An 18,047-nucleotide genomic window follows, 5' to 3' on the forward strand; every position below is an offset into this window, starting at 1 on the left:
TGCTTGGGAGATAGCACAGCTGTAGCGGCTTTTTCTGCTTTGGAGAGCTAAAAAGCAAGGATGTGCAGCATACTGGCTGAAGGCCAGAGGATGCCTGGGGGATCATAAAATATGACCTCCAACTGCCCTCTTTCTGTTTACAGCAGGGTGGAGGGATAAGACTGTTCAACTGTAGAAGTTTTTATTGATGATAAACTTGAAACAAAAGGCAGTGGCAGTCTCTCGGGAAGCATAAATGATAAACAAATCTCTGCAATATGTGCTTTGGCTGATGCATTGCTAGACTGTCTGTAGGGAACTTTGAGCTTGAACAAGGTCTGTATTTTATTTTCGCGTGTGTATTGGCTGCGAAGAGGTGACCAGAGACATCCCTCTTCAGTGCTGTTATGCTCTGAGCAGTATTTGTCCACGGAGTTGCTTTTGTTCAAATCTGCTTTCCGCTCATAACAAAGGAAGGTAGCTAATCTATTTGCTTCACTGGAATCTTCTTGCCTGGTTTGAGCAAGCATGAGGTCAGACAAGGTTGTTTCCCGATACAAATGAAACCGTTGTAATCTCTCATGACGACTGTCACATTCCCAGGGTCACCTTTGAACAAGAGGAAGCTATTTTGCACTTCACAGAGCAAGCCATGATCAGGGATGGGAAAACTGATGTCCTTGGTGAAGACTAAGAGCTAGAGGGGGGGAAACAGAGTTGCAAGTTCAGAGTAAATAAAATAGCAAGTGTACACCTGGGAAGAGGGAAAGGTGTTTCCTGCAGAACGTAATTTTAGAGTAGAAATGAGAGGAAGTTTGTTTTATAACTGTTAGGGAAGTGAGGTTCTAGAGAGCATTTTGGTGGGTCTGCAGTGGCAAACATCATTTTTAGATGATGTGCGGCGAACTTACATGTGGGGTTTCATAATAGAGCTATGTGCGGTAACATTTAATTTTCTTATTATTGTGTCTCTCTGCAGCTGTTTCCAACCTAGATGAAGAGAGTAGATGGTCTGTGCACTATACTGCTCCATGGCACCAGCAGGAAAATGTCTTCCTACCCTCCTCAAGACCACCTTGTGTGGAAGACCTGCACAGACAAGCCAAGCTGAACCTCAAGTCAGTACTGAGAGGTAAGATGCTGCTACTCACACAGGCATGTCCTAGGAGGACAGTAGTTTTTGCCACAGTCTTTGCAAACATATCCAAACTGCAGGCTTTGGAAGAAGTTTATTTGTTTTTCTGCCTGCAGCATATCTGGAACATTAGCAGGATTTACCAACTCAAATGTAGGGAATAGGGTAAAAATGCTTTTGCTATGAAGAGGCAAGTAAATGTGTTACCTGGAAGAGAATCTAGAATGGAAAAGGGGAAAAGCTTGCTTCTTTTGCCCATCTCCGTGTTTCCAAAGTGGTACCTTCCATATCACTAAGTCCTGAATTAGTCCATTTATGAAGAACCATATCTGGGGTGTTTCATTTGGAGATTTCTTCTGTTGTTCTAAAGTGTCATTCCCAGGGCTGTGGCTACTTGTGAGAAGTTGGAAAAGGCACAGAGGGCAGAAAAGGGAAATGGGAAACAAGGCGCTTGCAAGGACTCCTCCAGTGGTAAAAGTGGTTTCTTGCAGAAGGGTGCAGCATATTTTTAAAGACCAGTTTTTACCCTTAGTACCTTCATTGAGGATGTACCTATACAGTCTGTTATAGGAACCATTGTGTTGTGTTAGTGCAGCCATGAGGACGGAGGCAGGCAGCCAGCGGGGAGGCCTGCAGATCGACTGTCCCTGGGGCAGACAGTAAGTTTAAAATAGCAGCAGAATGTCTGTGTTCTGGGAAAGGTTAACATAGATGTTTCTTTACAGATTGCAGAGTTAACCTGATTTTTAAAAGAATATTGTATTTTTTATTTGTTTATCCTGACATTTCTGCTTTTTAGACATGAAGAAGGCTTCATTTTGTATGTCTGAATAGAAAAATGTTCAACCACCATATTTTATTCCTCTTGCCATTTCCCCAGTTAATTGATTTTCACTGTGTCTTATTAGGTGCTTTTCATTATCATTTAGTAGGGGAGTCTTGACAGCCAGTGTTATTGGCTCATGCATGGCTCAGCAGATAGCCTGTGTGCCCTCTATACTTATTATTGGATTAATACATTTGTGCAGCTCCTTAGCCTTGGAACATACACTGTTCCCTTGCGGGCACACTTACCAGTTCCTTACAAAATAAAAATATTTACCTGCTTAAGATTAAAAGAATACTGGTTGTGGTTAGCCTTTTGTGAACTTTAATCACTCATGCTAATATTTTTTCCACTCTCTGTTTTGGACTGTTAAAAAAAAACAACAACCCTGCGCAGGCTAAAATTATGCACTGATTTTCTTGAGTTTTTTCAGAAATGTATCTACTGCAGTTTCATGTTCTATTTAAATACATTTATGTCTGATATATTTGTGTGAAACCAAGTAATATATACTGCTTCCCCCAGCTTACACAGCTGAAGTTACTTCACTCTGCTGAGATTTTTTCTGGAGCTGCTGCTCATTATAAAAAAGAAGCTATTCAGTATTACTGCAACTTACTAGTTAGCCATTTGTGTTAAATAAACTGGGTTGTGTACATGATGTAGGATTCCTTGGTAGTGAAGTGAATTTCAGCTTTGCACTTTCAGGGTAGAAACTGAGAGAGAAGAAACTGTGATGATGTCTTTATCAGACCTCATACTGCTGACTTAGTGAATGCAACTGATTTATTTATTTGTTTAACCTCAAGCTCTTTCCTTGAGCCACATTTTTTTCATAAGTGCAGTTTTAAAACAACAACTTGCTGTGACCTGTAACTGTCCTAAAAAGCTACAGCATGAATTCAACACTGCAGTAATTTCATTCTTGCCTATAGGGTCTCTGAGTAGGAATAGAGGCACTGACTAAAGTTTTATCAGTTTTACCCTGCTGCTGCTTCAGCCAGCACTGTGAAATCAGGAAGGCACTGGTGCTTCTGATGGTATTTGGAGAATTGGGTTAAAAGTTCTGTATCCAGAATAGTGTTTCATTCAATGTAAAAGTACTGTTGAAATTGTGACAACTGCTGAACTGCTACCTGTTGCTTTAGAAAAGACAGAGTTTTCCAAAGCCTTTTGATGGGTAGGACATAAATTCAATGTTATGTGTTTATAGCGTAGAAGAGCTTGAAGTAAACTAGTCTCATGAGAAGCACCATTGGGCTAGCATAGAAACTTTAGTTCTGCATTTCTTGGCCTCATGATGAAGCTTGCATTTTGGCATCTCCTTGGTGTTTCATATTCTTCAGTTGAGGTGAACCATGGGGCAGTAGGTGGTGGTGGGGAATGAATAACATTGGATTAAAGATGCACTGTACTCTGTGCAGAAAGAATGGGATGAATCCCCTTTGTCTCTGGAAAGCGTTTGCACAAACTGTAAGGGAGTAGAACTAAAGGAAAATTAATCTTTTCTTTATAGTAAGTAGGAAATGGAGTAGTGGACATGTGCAGCAGTGAAGAAATAGTTGGTTTAAGAATAAAACGTTAGGGTTAGAAATATTGAAATGTATGGTATCCAGCCTGTCTTGAGAGAAATAAGTACAGTGCATGCTTTTTCAGGAAGTAATGTTTTGTTTGGAGGAGGAAAAGATTATTTCATTAATTTTTGTGCAGTTTATTATTTTACTTTGTATATTACATATTGTGGATAAGCATATTCTCTGCTTATCACAGTGTGCAAGTGGATGCAGCATATGACAGTAGATGTTGTATGAGGAGATATTTTAGCTTTTTGTAACTATGAAGTAGCCTTTTACCCTTTGAAATCAAAGGGAGATACTGTGCTTTTCCTTTATGAAGCTACTTTCAAGTATAGGTGGTGAGATCTTGCACTCATATGTGTTCATAACTGAGGTAAAGCTGTCTATCCTTCTTTAGGCATGCAGGTGCTCAGATGCTCTCTGAAGTTTTAAAAAGCAGTATTGTCCAGTAACTGAATTAAAAAATGAAGCACCTGGAAGATGAAAAGTTTGTGATGCACAGTATATCTGTTCTTGAGAACTGAAGTTGCTTTATGTAACCTGTATTAAAATTTAAAGTTGTCATTGACTGAAATCAGTGCCTTGATATATTTAACCCAGGCTGTGTTACTTCGTTTGAAATTAAAGGTCTCAGTGGCTTAATCTGATGGTTAGGGAAGAAGAACATTTTCAGCTGCACTTCATAGTCGTGGTACCATTGCAATATGATTTAAACATTTAGAAAATTATGCGGTTCTTGGGTTGCAGTGATAGATACAGTATTTTTCCTTACTGTTTTGTTTGCATTGGATAAAACAGACTCTCCCTTCCTTTGGGGAAGGAGCCAGGCCCTTGGGGTGCCTGATGAAGCAGATGGGGTGACACGTGCCATCCCAGGTGCGTGTTTTCTTACCCTCAGGGCCAAGCTGCTCAAACTGACCTTTCTCGAAAGCCTGTCTTATGTGGCCTCTTCCTAATGTTTTCATGGTCATCTTATTGGAGGTGTTTTTCCACATACAGATGTTCAAATAGAAACAAAATTATACTGACCATTGAGGAGTCTTGTGTGACTTTGCTTCATGCCACTGTTTCCTCCTAGGAAGTCATGAAAACAGGAGGTGAAGACAACAGATGGAAAGGAAGAGCTGAGTCTCTGCATGAGGCCAGGATTGTCAAATCAGTGCTCTTCCCTTGGACTGTATGCTATGTTCCAAGGCTGAAGGACTGACTGCTTGACTTGTTTAGTCTCATGTTGTTCACATCTACGGAGTGGCTGGACCAGCTCCGAGAGTCTGGTCTGGACAATAGCAGAGCTGTGAGTTCAGTGTTGTTCAGAGGGGGATTGTTTCTTGAGGCAGGCTGTTACCTGTGCTGAAGAAACAAGTGCCATATACTGCAATGTTTCCTGTGGTGTTCTTGGTCCATGAGACCAAGAGGTTTAGTGAGTGTTCAACCAGAGTCAAGAGGGTAACATTATAAAACAGCTCCCATCCCTGAAGTGCATTGACAGATCTGGCCAGTTGCATGGTTGTATTTGAAGAACCGCTGTCTGAGGAAGTCCCTGAAGTACAGTGATCTTCAGGTGGGAGTGCAGATACAACAGCTGTAGACTACAGCAGCAACACAAATATTTGGTAATAAAAGTAAATTGAGACTAATCTTCATTTTCTGAACTGTATTATATTCTTAAATTGACAGTCAATAAGGCATGAAGCATGAAGACTGGGAGGAGAGACAGCAGTGTGGTAGTGTTGCTTTGCTTTACTGCTTGGAGTGTATCATAAGTGTGCCTGTTTACCTCCTGGGCAGGTTTGCAGCATTAGCAGTTAATTACAGGTGTAGGTCCAATATCCTAAGAGGAAAGCCTAAAGTAATCTGGAATGCATTAGCCTCAGATAATCTTGCAAACTATGATGAAGTGAAGGAACAGCAAAAAAATTCTTACTATGTACCTGAACTCTCTTTGTTTCTACTTTTTTTGAACTATTTTATACTCTCCCTCAGATGTGGATATAAGTCAGTTGCAGTGATGGGAGCCAGAGCAGGACATATAGACTTGAATTTCCAAGGGGCGATTGTCTTCCAGTTCCTGCAATTACCAGTGTAGAGCACTTTTGCTTTAAAAATAGAAAAAGCTGTGGAGGGAGTACAGGCTTCGCTGTTGTGTATTGTCACTTGTTCATGAGCTGGGAGACAGCATAAAGGGCAGGAATATAATAGCTGTATTAAAGGGCAAACACAGTGAGACTGAAATGATACCAGGCTGTTAGGAGATAGCCAACTCCTGCAGGGTGTTGTGGACATACTCTCTGCACTGTTCAAGTTGCAGATGAGGGGAGATGTCTTGGCACACACTGCTGGTCACTGCCCAGGCTTTCTGTCCTTTCCAGCAGATAGATAACAAGGTGTCAGATACGTACGCAGGAAGGTGCAGCTGTAAATGGTGGGAACACTCTATATGTTGACTTTCATACCCCTTTTCAGACTATAACTGCTGAAACTTCCTGCACAACTGCCTGTACTTTTTCCTTCCCCCCACCCCCCAGGGTAATTGTGTTGATTCAAGCTACATACATAATATAGGGCTCGTTGTTCCACTATCTGTGATGATTCATTTATTATCTCATCTTCAGAAGAGCTGGATTTGGCTGACTTTAGCTTCTGTTTAGCTTTGTTGGCCAAATTCAAGGAATGTATTTAAGCAGCAGTGATTGAAACACTTGATTTGTTTTCCAGAAGACATCTGGTTAGCATTGTCAAATAAAACCGGATTTAAGTAGTTAGTCATAAAGCCTCTATTATGTCTTGCTGCAAGACCCTCCAGACAGGTATGCGTCTAGCCTTTGTTTTCTTGGTGCATCTGCCAGATCACTGTTCAGATGAGCAATATTAGGGTCAGCCCTACTAGTCAATAATCCTGCTGAGAAGATTATGGACTTAAAATAATCTTATGTTTCATTAAAGAGCTGCAAAATAGGGGAAACCACTTCATATTAACAGTAGATCTGGTTCAGGTTCAGAGAGATGTCAAGATGTGAAATCCCTACCAAATGGAAACCTTAATGAAGTAAAAGGCCATTAAAGGCTAGGGGTAAACCATATGTTCCTGAAAGGACTTGGAACTGTAAAACCAAAAATAGAAATCAACTTATTTCCCATTATTTTAATTTCAATTGTCAAGTTACTACCAGAGCTTTTGCCCATGTATCCTGCGTTTTTTTACTGTTACTGAATTAATTCACGGTACATCTGTTTACAGTTTTGACCAAGTTCCATATTCCAACTGTCCTTTCTAATAAGGAATTCCAAAAAGCAAGTATTCAAATGAAATGAAACAAAATTTGACCAGGAGTCTACACTGCACATGTTTAAAAGCTGGTCTTGTGCTGCAAAACTGAGCTACTTGTAAGCATTTAGGCTCCCTATTTTTAAGTTTAGTTTATATAGTGCAGCACTAAGTGCTAAAAATATAAAGGGTAGTTATATGTAGGTTAATTGCATGGTACACATAAGCGAAAGCAATTCCAGTGAAAGGGTTTAAAGAAGATAAAAATTTGTTTCAATATGATAACAGTGATGCTGGTTTTTTTTTTAAACTAGACGAATGTGTGTTCTTAGGAAGATATACCTGAAAGATTATTGAAGCTCTCCCCATGTCAGATCCACGCCTTTAGTAGAGAGAATAAATTGGAACTCTTACTATCTGCATTGTTGTTTCAGTGCTAGGTAAAGCAACTTCCATCATAAGGAATATCAGACTTTCATTTGATTTCCTTTTTGCTTTTCTTCCTCCTTACTCTGTTAGATTAGGATGTTGTATGTGCTTAGTTGCAGCATTTTAGATAGCTTTACACTTAACATAAAGTGTCCTAGGAGAAAAAAATAATGAAAAATCCTGTCATATTTTTGTATTAGGTGTGTTCAGTTGTCTTAAGAAACAACTATTTTAATGCAAGCATCAAACATGCAAAAGGAAGCAAATGCACTGTTAAACTTAAGACATCTTGTCACCACTAAATGCAGTCGTATAACACACTTGCAGAAATTCAAATTAATTTGAGACAAACGGTGATAATTATTTTGAACACTCCCTAGTGACAGCTTGTTAACAAATACAGTTTGTCATGGCTGTGGCATTTTAGTGCCATTAGAAGGGTTTTCTGTATCGCTAAATCATGCAGATTACCTGGAGACTTTAAAGGTTGAGATTAAATGTATTTGTTTTTTAAAAGCTCCAAGAAAAGAGTGTCTGCATTTACTTAACCCCGTTAAAGGTATTTTCACTTTTCATGTGGCAGAGTTCCTTTTAGTTTGGATTCTTCTTAAACACTTGCGTCTGATTTAGACTTTGAAAATAAATCTAACTGTACTTGCTTCCCTCTACTGTTGCACTTTCATGCCCTATCCTTGTGCTGCTACAAGGGTTGGACTTGATGATCTCGGAGGTCCCTTCCAACCCAGCTGATTCTATGATTCTATGATCTATACAGCTGAACCCTGAAGCAACTTGGAGAATTAGTCTGAAAGAGTGGGCTTCCCAGCCTGACTGAACCTCCAGTTACCACATCAGGACACGCTTCCCAATGAGAGGGTCAACATCTGTGTGTTGGAGGGGATAGGCCTAACATAAATACATTTGCTCACTTTCAGTAGTAAGACTTCTTAGAAGTACCCGTTCAATATACTTCTCCATCACAGAGTCCAGCAGCCCTCTGTTAGGGTTACCTTCATCCCTGTTGGAGCCCAAGACATCTTTTTTTCTAGGAAACTGTGGACAGTATCTGTCATTAAAGCTACCTGTGTGGCTGGACTTGGCTACTTATTCAAGAGAGGGAACATACATAGCAGTCTTTTAAAAAGTCTGATAGACCTTTCTTGTTACTCATCAGATAAGAAGGCCTTGAAGTAAACAATGAAGTTTTGCTGGTGGGTTGAAAACTTGCCACCTCATATGGCACTTGTTTGTGGGAGAATGTGTTGGGTACCAGTGTTTGCTGTCTCTGGGCTTGTCTTAGGCTTTTCTGTGTGTACTGATAAAAGATCTAGAAATACCAATGTAAAAGTGCATTCTGGGGTAAGAGAAGGGAATAATAAGGAAGGTAACTGGATTGGCAGAGGCTGATACCAACAAAAGCACCTAGATAAAGCTGTTGAGCAGAAGTTTTTCCAGCTGGGCAGCAACAGTACTACATCTCTTGAAAATCCTGACCTGTTTAACTAGGAGTCTGAATAAAATGGTGCACTGGATATATCACAACTGAAGTTCATGAACTTGCTTTGCAGTCAGCATTGGTTACAGTTGAGATGTTACACAGGGGCATCATTGCTGTGGCATTACAACATATATCAAAGCTTCGATATAGAAAAACTTTCTGTGATAGTCAAGTTGTGCAGATGAAACGGGGATTTGTACATTTAAAGGAAATGGAATTTGATCCAAGCTGAGTGAATTTTTGGGAGGAATGTAAAGTGGTAGAGGCAAGCTGTCTGCTGCATATTTAGGTCCAGGGACAAAAATAGTTGCTGCATTGGAATTAAATTGCGTTGCTTTTTTTCCGAGTCATATTTAGCATGATATAGTTGGGAGAAACAAGTTTGCCTTTGTACAGCTGTGCTTTTATATAGTCTGTTTCATCCACACGCAGAGAGCTGTGCTTTCTTAACCCCAGTGTACAAATGAGGGACCCATAAAGAGGCACAGAGTGAAAGGTAGTAATTATAGTTAGATTTACTAACCAAAGAGGCCTTTGAACTAGGGTGTCTGTTTTAATTATGGTCCCAGGCATAATGATTCTTAACAAGCTCCTGAAATTTCCCAGTTAACAGCGTAGTCCAGAGTTACCCTGATTTTATCCACATCTTACTACAGTGCTGTGAGCAGGCTGAGAGACAACTGTGCTCTTCGAAGAGGTCCCAGTTTGGTGCTCAGAGTGTCTTAGTACACACCATCAGACCATATGAATGATCCTCAGAAAAGCATAACTCTTTCTGTTACATTTCAGGTGACAGCCTTTTTATGTAATGCTTGGAGCACTCCATTAGGAAGCTGGAGATTTAGCCTGTGCTCACCTCATCTATAAAGAATTTAAATTTGAAATATATGTTAACTTGCAAAACATTAAGCCACTGTTGGATGAAGAGCACCTCACCTTAGAAGTAAAGATGTTGACATCCCTGTTATGTTCTCCTGCCCCTCATGAGAAGGATCTATGGCATTGGACTCAGTGCTGGTCATTACTGGTGTGGTGAGGATGAGAGTTAAGGCATCTCAAGTTCTTCTTTAGTTGACTTTATTCTGAGGTGCCTCTCTATATAGTCATATGCTGCAGGCAGAGTGTACATGCCTACTTGGACTCTGAATTTAGGAGGCGCATACGTGAAATTTAGATCATGTCATGTCTGTCTGTAAGATGTGAGTTCTTACCTGGATCTAACTCAAAGTGATTTGCTTGGATGAAGTAATGCCGAGTCAGAAATCCAGGTCTTCTGACACCCACGCCTGTCTGTCACAAGCCCATGAGATCTTAGTTGTCTCAACTCAACTGGAAAAACAAATTCAAAACATGTATCAAGTAAATTAAAATGATATGCGGTTATTTACTGGTGGTGAAAACAATTTCTTTTAAAACCAAAAGCAGTGATATAGTACATACTTTGATTATTGAAGTGCAGTGTAACCTATAAAGTAAGAGGTCATTTTAAAAAGTTTACTTTTATGACAGATGTATATTATATTACAATCTGTCTGGTTTTAGGTGAAATTTTGAAAAGCTACTTGTAAGATGGTGTTTGTAGTTGTGACTTAGGAGGGAACATGTTGGTGGGTATTTATAGAAGAAGGAACTGGCTACATGTTTGAAAACCAAAAAAGATTTCTGACCTCGGGGAGTAGAGCAGTTTTCCAGTGATATGTGCAATGAATGGATAAATGTGTTTTAATATACTAATCAGCAGATTTATTTCTGTAGTTGACAGTTTAGCTGACTTCTGCAGTTAGTAGCCTCTCTCTACTACAAAAAAAAGGGGAGGGGGGGAAGGAAGAAAAAATAAAAAAGAGAAAGAAATATACAAGTTACAACATGAAAGGCTCTGTCAAGAAGTCACCCTGACTTCAGCTGACATAATTTTTCAAGCATGCAGATGCAGCTGTCAGCTCATCGCTTATCCCTTCTTGCTGACAAGGAGACAGCAAGAGGTGGTGTAAAAATAAGTGAAGTGTGTGCTGGTCTTTCCCCTATCTACATCTGTACCCAGGAGTTTCTCTTCTAGCAGTTTTGGGCAGCTCTGCCAGGCAGGCAGCATATCTGCTCCACTGGAAAGCAGCTCCTGGTCTGACTTGCATCTTCTCTTTGAGTTTTAGCAATTAGTCTTGAATTCTAGGTACTGGGTTTGGATACAGGGAAAATTCAGATGTTTCCAGGACATTATTTTCTTGGCTTTCTTTGATTGACCCATCCAATGGGATGGGTAGTTACACCAAGCAAGTTCGAGCTGTTTAGATGCCTGAATAACTTTTGATGCCAAGTTTCTAAGTTTATACCAGTGAATATCATGGTAGTTTAATTCTTTAACCAGTGCCTTTGCTGGTTACTAATAAATATTTAGAAATGTGGGTTTGGTTTTTTGTACTGAACTCGTTAAACATGCTTGTGAGAGCTTAAGACCTCATCCTGAACAGTCATGTGAGCAGTGTTTGCTTGCACGAGTAATCTCATTAGGGCTAATGTAGTGAGCGATGGCTGCACTTTCAGGCCTGAGGTGTGGAGGACTGGTCCAGGGTGGTTGGAGAAGGCTGTGGCTCTCTGCTGCTGCTGGGGCTGCAACTTAGGAGAGGTCACAGATTCTGATGGGGTCTGGCCCTGAAAACCAGCACCTGGAGCCCTTCTCCCTGCAACCAAGTCAATTTGGGACACCTTGATCCTGGCAAAATAGTAGTTTTGTGATGAAGCTTGTGAAAAATGATACCTAATCTTGCACAGTTCATTTACAATTAAAAAAAAAACATGGAAAATTTCTGAAAATTACTGAATCCATCTCCCTCTGACCAGTTAGGCTTCTGGTAGGGTGATGCATTTTACTTTAGATAAACTTCAAAATACTACAACCAGTTTTACTGCTAGGAAGCTCAGCAGGTACAAAATGTTACCAAAGGTGGTTAAAGGAGAGGAAAAGAGCCAATGCATCTGGTCCTCTCCCAGCAAACCCAGCCTTCCATCTGTCCTGGCACAGTACGGCGTGTAGGTCTGACAAGGTAAATGTTAATCCTGCTTTACCATGGTAATACCATGTCAGACGAATTACTGAGGTATCAATGCTGTGCCTTCTGTTCATTCCTGTGATTTGTGACTCAAATGACCATGCAAGAATATGGTTTCAAGTTGTTGGAAATGCAGTAAATTGCCTCTGTGTGTGAGACTTGCTACTGTGCATTACTGGCTCGGGGGCAGATTTAATCACATGCAAGTTGTATGTATGAAATAGAGAGGAGATCGGGGCTGAGAGATGTCAGAGGTATTTTCATACACTTGGCCTGACTGTCACAAAGTCCATAAGCTTTTACATGATTGAGTTATTCACAACAGCCCTGAATTCAGTGCCTGTAGCTCAAAACTCTGGTGGAGAATTGCACCTGGCTCAGTTGAGCCCTTTCTCTCAGTGTGGTGCTGCTGGTATCTGCCTGTTGCCCAGCATATTTAGTAGGAGGGAGGAGAGTAGAGGTAGGTGATGTACAGCACACATCCCCAGCACACTTATCTCTGATGCCAAGATTTAGCAAAAGCTGCAGTACTGCAATGCTGAGCAAACACGAGTGGTTGGGTATATGGCAGAGACTTGGACATGATGGTATTGGGCACTGACAGCTTTAACACATTTTCTTTGGTTTTACATCTCATGAACCTTGTTTTAATAACTGTGGAAATGATGAGGGAGCCTTTAAAAGGTTTGTGACTGCATTTCCCACACACTTTCTTCATGCTTAACGGAAACCGCCCTGTGAACATCAAAATTCAACTTCAGGCAAAATTTCCTTTTCTAGGAAGGGTTTAACTTGTACCACATAAGTGGGAATAAATTAGATTATAATGTAATACAGTATAACTATAGTAATTTTTAAGCAACTCTTGTAATACAGAGAAGGCTTTGAAATTTAATGTATCACTAGAATAGAAGAACAAGAACTAATCTGTAGTGTTAGCTAACCAGAAAAGCACTTGCAGAGCAGCAGATGATAGGCAGCATCCCTTCACACTCAGCCCCAGAAACAGTTGGGGGATGAAGGGGAGCCAGCCTTTGAGCTGTGGCACTACCCAGCGTAGCCACCAGTTGAAATTGCTGAGGCAGAGACACTTTCTGATCTTCCTGGGAAAATAATCAGTGTTTATGTGAATAAAACTGGTTCATGTAGGGCATAATTGTATTATTGCACATTTCAGATCAGAGTCATGCGAAATTATGGCTTTGAGTTTGACTGCAGCATATACTGCAGATTTAATCTGGCAGGAGCAGATATTTGTGTCCTGCTCAATGCAGTTGCCTGAGGTTTGCCCTGGCAGTTCTTTGACAGAAATATGGAAAGGCTGTGCATAGTTCTGTATGTTGGATAATGTGGGAAATGGCAGCCCTGCTGCTGAGTGCAATCAAGAATGTGTATATCCCTGATTCAGCTGGCACTAATGTAATGTCACATGCTTAAAACTGGAGATTTTTAATAACTGCAACTGGATGGATCCTTCTGTTACCTAGTCATCTTCAGTACAGATGTATCTGAAATAATGTGCGTATGAACTTTTTTGCTTAGTGTATAGTGCTCTTCTCTGTTTGGGATTATCAGAATAGGACAATTTACTGCTCCTCTGGGAAGAAGGGAACATATCTGGAGTCTTTCCTAGAGTAAGTATTTCTAACTTCTTCATTGGTATTTTTTTACAAAAATAAAAACCTTTTATCTGAAAATATGATCCTGTTTGCTTTGAGAATACCATGTACACGTTTAATAATAGTAATGAGATGGAGCAGGGGAGCCTCCAGCTAGAAAGATTTTTAAACAGCAGTTGCCACTCAGCTGGTTTGGCAGCAGCAGTAGCTTCAGTTAGATGTAATGTTTGACCTTGTGTTGTGCTTGTGGGCTGTTGCAATGTGAAGTAAAAGATACCTACCCAAAGCCTCTGATGAGGTTTGTTGGCCTTGGGTGCCATCCACAGTGTGTGTTTCCTGCTGTGCTGCAAAATGTACAGTGACAGTACATAAATAGAAAAGCTGTTCTTGAGGACAAATAATCTTTTTGTTGGTGTAGTTCTCCTAGTGGTTTGTAGCTGTAGCAATGTTGCTGCAGTAGTTTCTGATGTTATTTTGTGGTGTGGACAAATGGAGGTTGTAAGCTTGATAGGCTTCCAGGTTGTTGTTGTCAGTCTTCTTGAACCTGTGGTGGACTTGAGACCTTCAGTGTTGATTTCCATAAGTTTTTGGAGCTCTTCTAGGCTTCATGAAGTGCACTGTTTGTCATCTTCACCTCCTTGGTCAGGAGAATAAATAAGGTCAAACAATTAGTATCAGAACACACATCTGTTATGCTCCAGAAGAGCCTGTCACCTCCAGAAGGGTCTTGTGACAACTGTGACTCCATGGGAAACCTTCAGTGGAGCAGGCTCCTAGCAGGACCTATGGACCTGTGGAGAGAGGAGCAGGTTTCCTGGTAGGTGTGGTGACCCTATGGGGGACCCACGCTGGAGCAGGCTGTTCCTATACAACTGAACGCTGTGGAAAGGGACCCACACTGGAACAGTTGTTAAAGAACTGTAGCCTCTGGGAAGGACTCACATCGGATAGTTCTTGGAGGATTGTGTCTCATGGGAGGGACCTCATGCTGGTCCTCCCTGGGGAGGAAGCAGCAGCAGTAATATGTGATAAACTGACCATAAGCCCCATACCCCATCTGCCTGTATTGCTGAGCAGGGAGGAGGTAGAGAACCAGAAATAAAGCCCGGGAAGGAGGGAGAGGTGGGTGGAACGTGTTTTTTAGGATTTACTTTACTTCTCATTATCCTGCTCTGATTTTGATTGGTAATAAATTCAGTTACTTCCCCTAAGTCAAGTTTGTTTTGCCTGTGATTGTAACTGGTGAGTGATCTCTCCCTGTCCTTATCTCAATTCATGATCCTTTCATTATATTTTCTCTCGCCTGTCCAGCTCTCTCCAGAGGAAGAGAGTGATAGAGCAGCTTTGATGGGCACCTGGCATCTAGCCCAGGTCAAACCACCATGGTTTTTGGGGCATGCCATGATGCCTGATATGAGAAAGTCACAGGAGTGGCCAGCCGGTACCTTAAGCCTTAGCCTAAATATGAGAAGAAAAAGTAACTGCATCCTTACACACCTCTTAGGTTGTATTCATGTTTGTTTGCAGTGATTAATGACTGATCGGAAGTTGCAGTGTCTAAGTTGACAATTTAGCATGTTAACCCCATGCTATAAGTTGATGCAGGTCTTTGGGCTGTCTTATTCTGCCACAGCCCACGTATCCCTGTTAATTTATAGCTCAAACCAACAAGCAACCCATCAGAGTGCTCGCATCTGTCAGTGTTATGTGCTGGATCTGGCTGCACCTAGTACCAGATTTGGAAGGGTGGTGGGGGAATTTGTTTTACTGTGATTGCTGACAGTCATTTTTCACGCCCCTCCTGAAGTACAGCAGCAGTTTGCCAGATGTGCAGTGTCAGCATGCTCACACATGTGAAAAAGGTAAAAACAGGGTTACTAACCCTCTGTTTCTGAGATGTAGCAATTGATTTCGATCTCAAAACCCACCACCACCACCCTTGGTCCTTGAATTGAGAGAGAATTGGCAGGTTCACACCATACTGCCCTTTTTGACCCCTGATACACAGGCAAGGATGTATGTCTGGCGCTGATGGAAATGGCTAGTTGTCAAACGGTCAGCTTGCCTTCTCAGTGTGCCTGGGCAATACAGGGGAGTCCACACTGATTAAATCCTCGTAGAGCTGTGGTTGCTGTAGGTCAGTTAACCCATCAGCATGGAGTCCTCCAGACTTCAGTCTCAGAAGCATCTGAACAAAAAAGAGGACTTGTACACTGGAGTTGCAGCTTGTAACTCGACTTAACCATTTGCCAGGCAAAAGCCTCTCTAAAACCTTGACCACCATATAAGCATTGCATGTTTTCCATTTTAAGGCATGTTCAAAAGATCAAGATAAGCAGACAGATGATATAATCACAGAAAGTCTTTTTCCAGCAAGAGATGTTAAAAGCACTTTGTGTTGTGATAATGCCTGTGTATTGTGCAGAAATTTCCGTTCCTTAGACAGAAATATACCAAATATTTAATTTTGTTCTTACATTCCTCATCTTTCAACAGATTTTAGTATCTGTCTTTAGAAATGTAAAGCTAACAGTTTGACTGGTCTGATGAATTTGGTTGCCTCATCTTGAACATTTAATTTTTCCTTCTGCTCTGGCGTCTGTTATTCTTTAGCACAATCACACTGAATATCAATTAGGAGGCAGGAAGATGATCGTGGAAAACTTGGTGAGGGGGATGAGATGCTGACTGGGATTTTGGCTATTGCGAGTGGGGATACATGTTTGCTCTGAATTCTTTCTGAACTTTGGAAACTCTTTGTATTAAACTATATGTGCTGTGCAGCAACATGAGATTTTGAGATCCCTGTAGTTTGCGTTCCTCTCTTCAAAGTAAGTGGTCGCTTCCACTAACGGGAAGGCGAGTGGTCAGTGCCAAAGTTATTTAGCAGATGGTGCTTGAGTAGCAAGCAACATCATTTGAAGTGTAAGGCATATAAGAGATATCTACCGGCCTGGCAAATGAGACCCCTGGTGTTACTCACATGCTTCCATCTCCCATCCTGCAAGATGCTGCCATCTGTCAAGACACTGAGCCAGGCCTCACTTAAATAAATAAATCTATTTCCCCCTTTTTTCCACAGCACTTGCCATTGCCTGGGTTAATACGCTACATGTGGGCTTACGTATAATACATGTGAGGGAGGCGGAAATGTAGATACAAATATGAAAAATACACCTTTGGGTTCTGTTACTTGGGTCAGACAATGCTAATGCATGGTAAACATCTTCAGAAAAGTATTCAATTTTTAAGTGGCTTTGTACACCAAGCATAAACAGTAATGGCTCTTGCCGTGAATTAGTCTCCTCTCTTTCTTTTTGGCAGAGTGTGACAAGCTGCGGCGGGATGGCTACCGGAGCTCACAGTATTACTCTCAGGGCCCCACCTTCTCCTCGTCCTCCAGTGCAATCTGTGGAAGTTACCAGGATGATTATGAAGAAATTGAACAAAAGGTAACGGTGGGGGGGCAAAGTGCTGGAAAAAATACTTGCCTGGTACAGTTTAATTGCCTGCTATAATACTTTTCAAATAAGGCAGGATTTTTAGAAGATCGTGAAGATGTTTATTCCTTTGAATTACAGTGATATTAGGTCACCTGACTTCCAGGGTCTCTTAAAAATCCCAGTTATTCCCATGCATTGATACAAAGTTCCCAGTCGCAGGTTCAGGATGTGAAAGCAGGAAGATGTTTGGTGATGTTCTGGAGGGAAGACCCTAGCAAGGGTAGCTGTTAAGTGTTTACATTCAAGTAGCAGGAAGAACTATTCACCAGCCATCAGCATAACCAAATGGTAACTTGGATAGGTGCACACTTTGAATTGCTAATACGGGCAGTTATACACTTAGGTAGAGCTTTTGTCCTAATGCATCACAACTTTTGCTAAAGGCATCCAGAAAATGAAGATTGCCCACGAAGTTGGGTCAGCTTTCTTTCAGTTTAATTCATGATTTTCGGTTTATATTCCCACATCTCCACTCCTAGAGTGCTTAACTTAGAATCTAGAAAGAAATCAAACAAAAGAGAAGGGACAGAATCTAGAAAGAAATCAAACAAAGAGAAGGGACAGTTAAGCACAAGTCCTAAGGAAGTTGTGAAGACATATTGCTATATACATCAATTTATACACATTTCAATTACAGAACTAGTTGAGTAAGTTGAGTTAGTGTTCTAAAGAAGAAGAGAAATTCTACTCCCCTGTCCTTACTTTACCCTCTTGTGCCTGTGGGCTCTGAAGGAGAAGCTGACTTTGATGTTGTGGTCTAGGACATTACTGCTCAGTGGAGAGGAAGATGCACTGGAGCCTGGCTGTCCAAAGCTGAAATGCTGGAGCTCCTGGGATTTTCAAGATAGATATTCTAGAATAGTTTACCAGAAACTACTGTTGCTTAGAGAGTGGGAGGATATCCGTAGTTGTAACACAGTCTAATTTTTTTGAGTTGTTACTAAACCATATGTGCCTCTGTAGTATGGACCAAATAACTGTCTCTCAGCAAAACGTGCAGACCCTGAGAACACACTTTAAAGGGTACAGTTTTTTCAGTTCTATCCTCTATGGCTTTTAAGCACGTAATAAAAGGTGTTGTGGAGTATGTACAGTCTCTCATTCAGGTGATGATTGCATTTATCTGTGTATTGGCAGGAAATGTTAGAGCATCTTGTTTAGCTGTGCATGGT

General features: G+C 41.0%; 1 protein-coding gene across 10 annotated transcripts in view; it reads left to right on the forward strand.

Annotated features, from left to right (window-relative positions):
- Window positions 1–18,047, forward strand: part of NHSL1 (NHS like 1) — a 183,422-nt gene that overhangs the window by 127,349 nt on the left and 38,026 nt on the right. For 9 of the 10 annotated variants that reach the window (XM_032682700.1, XM_032682710.1, XM_032682701.1 and 6 more), the window contains 2 exons: window positions 959–1,111; window positions 16,697–16,824. In XM_032682700.1, the coding sequence (XP_032538591.1) occupies window positions 959–1,111; window positions 16,697–16,824 (281 nt within the window). Of the gene's footprint in view, window positions 1–958; window positions 1,112–16,521; window positions 16,591–16,696; window positions 16,825–18,047 lie in introns of those variants that run through there. The other variant, XM_032682708.1, reaches the window with a different exon arrangement.

This window comes from Chiroxiphia lanceolata, chromosome 3 (genome assembly GCF_009829145.1).
Source record: "Chiroxiphia lanceolata isolate bChiLan1 chromosome 3, bChiLan1.pri, whole genome shotgun sequence".
Taxonomy (NCBI): domain Eukaryota; kingdom Metazoa; phylum Chordata; class Aves; order Passeriformes; family Pipridae; genus Chiroxiphia; species Chiroxiphia lanceolata.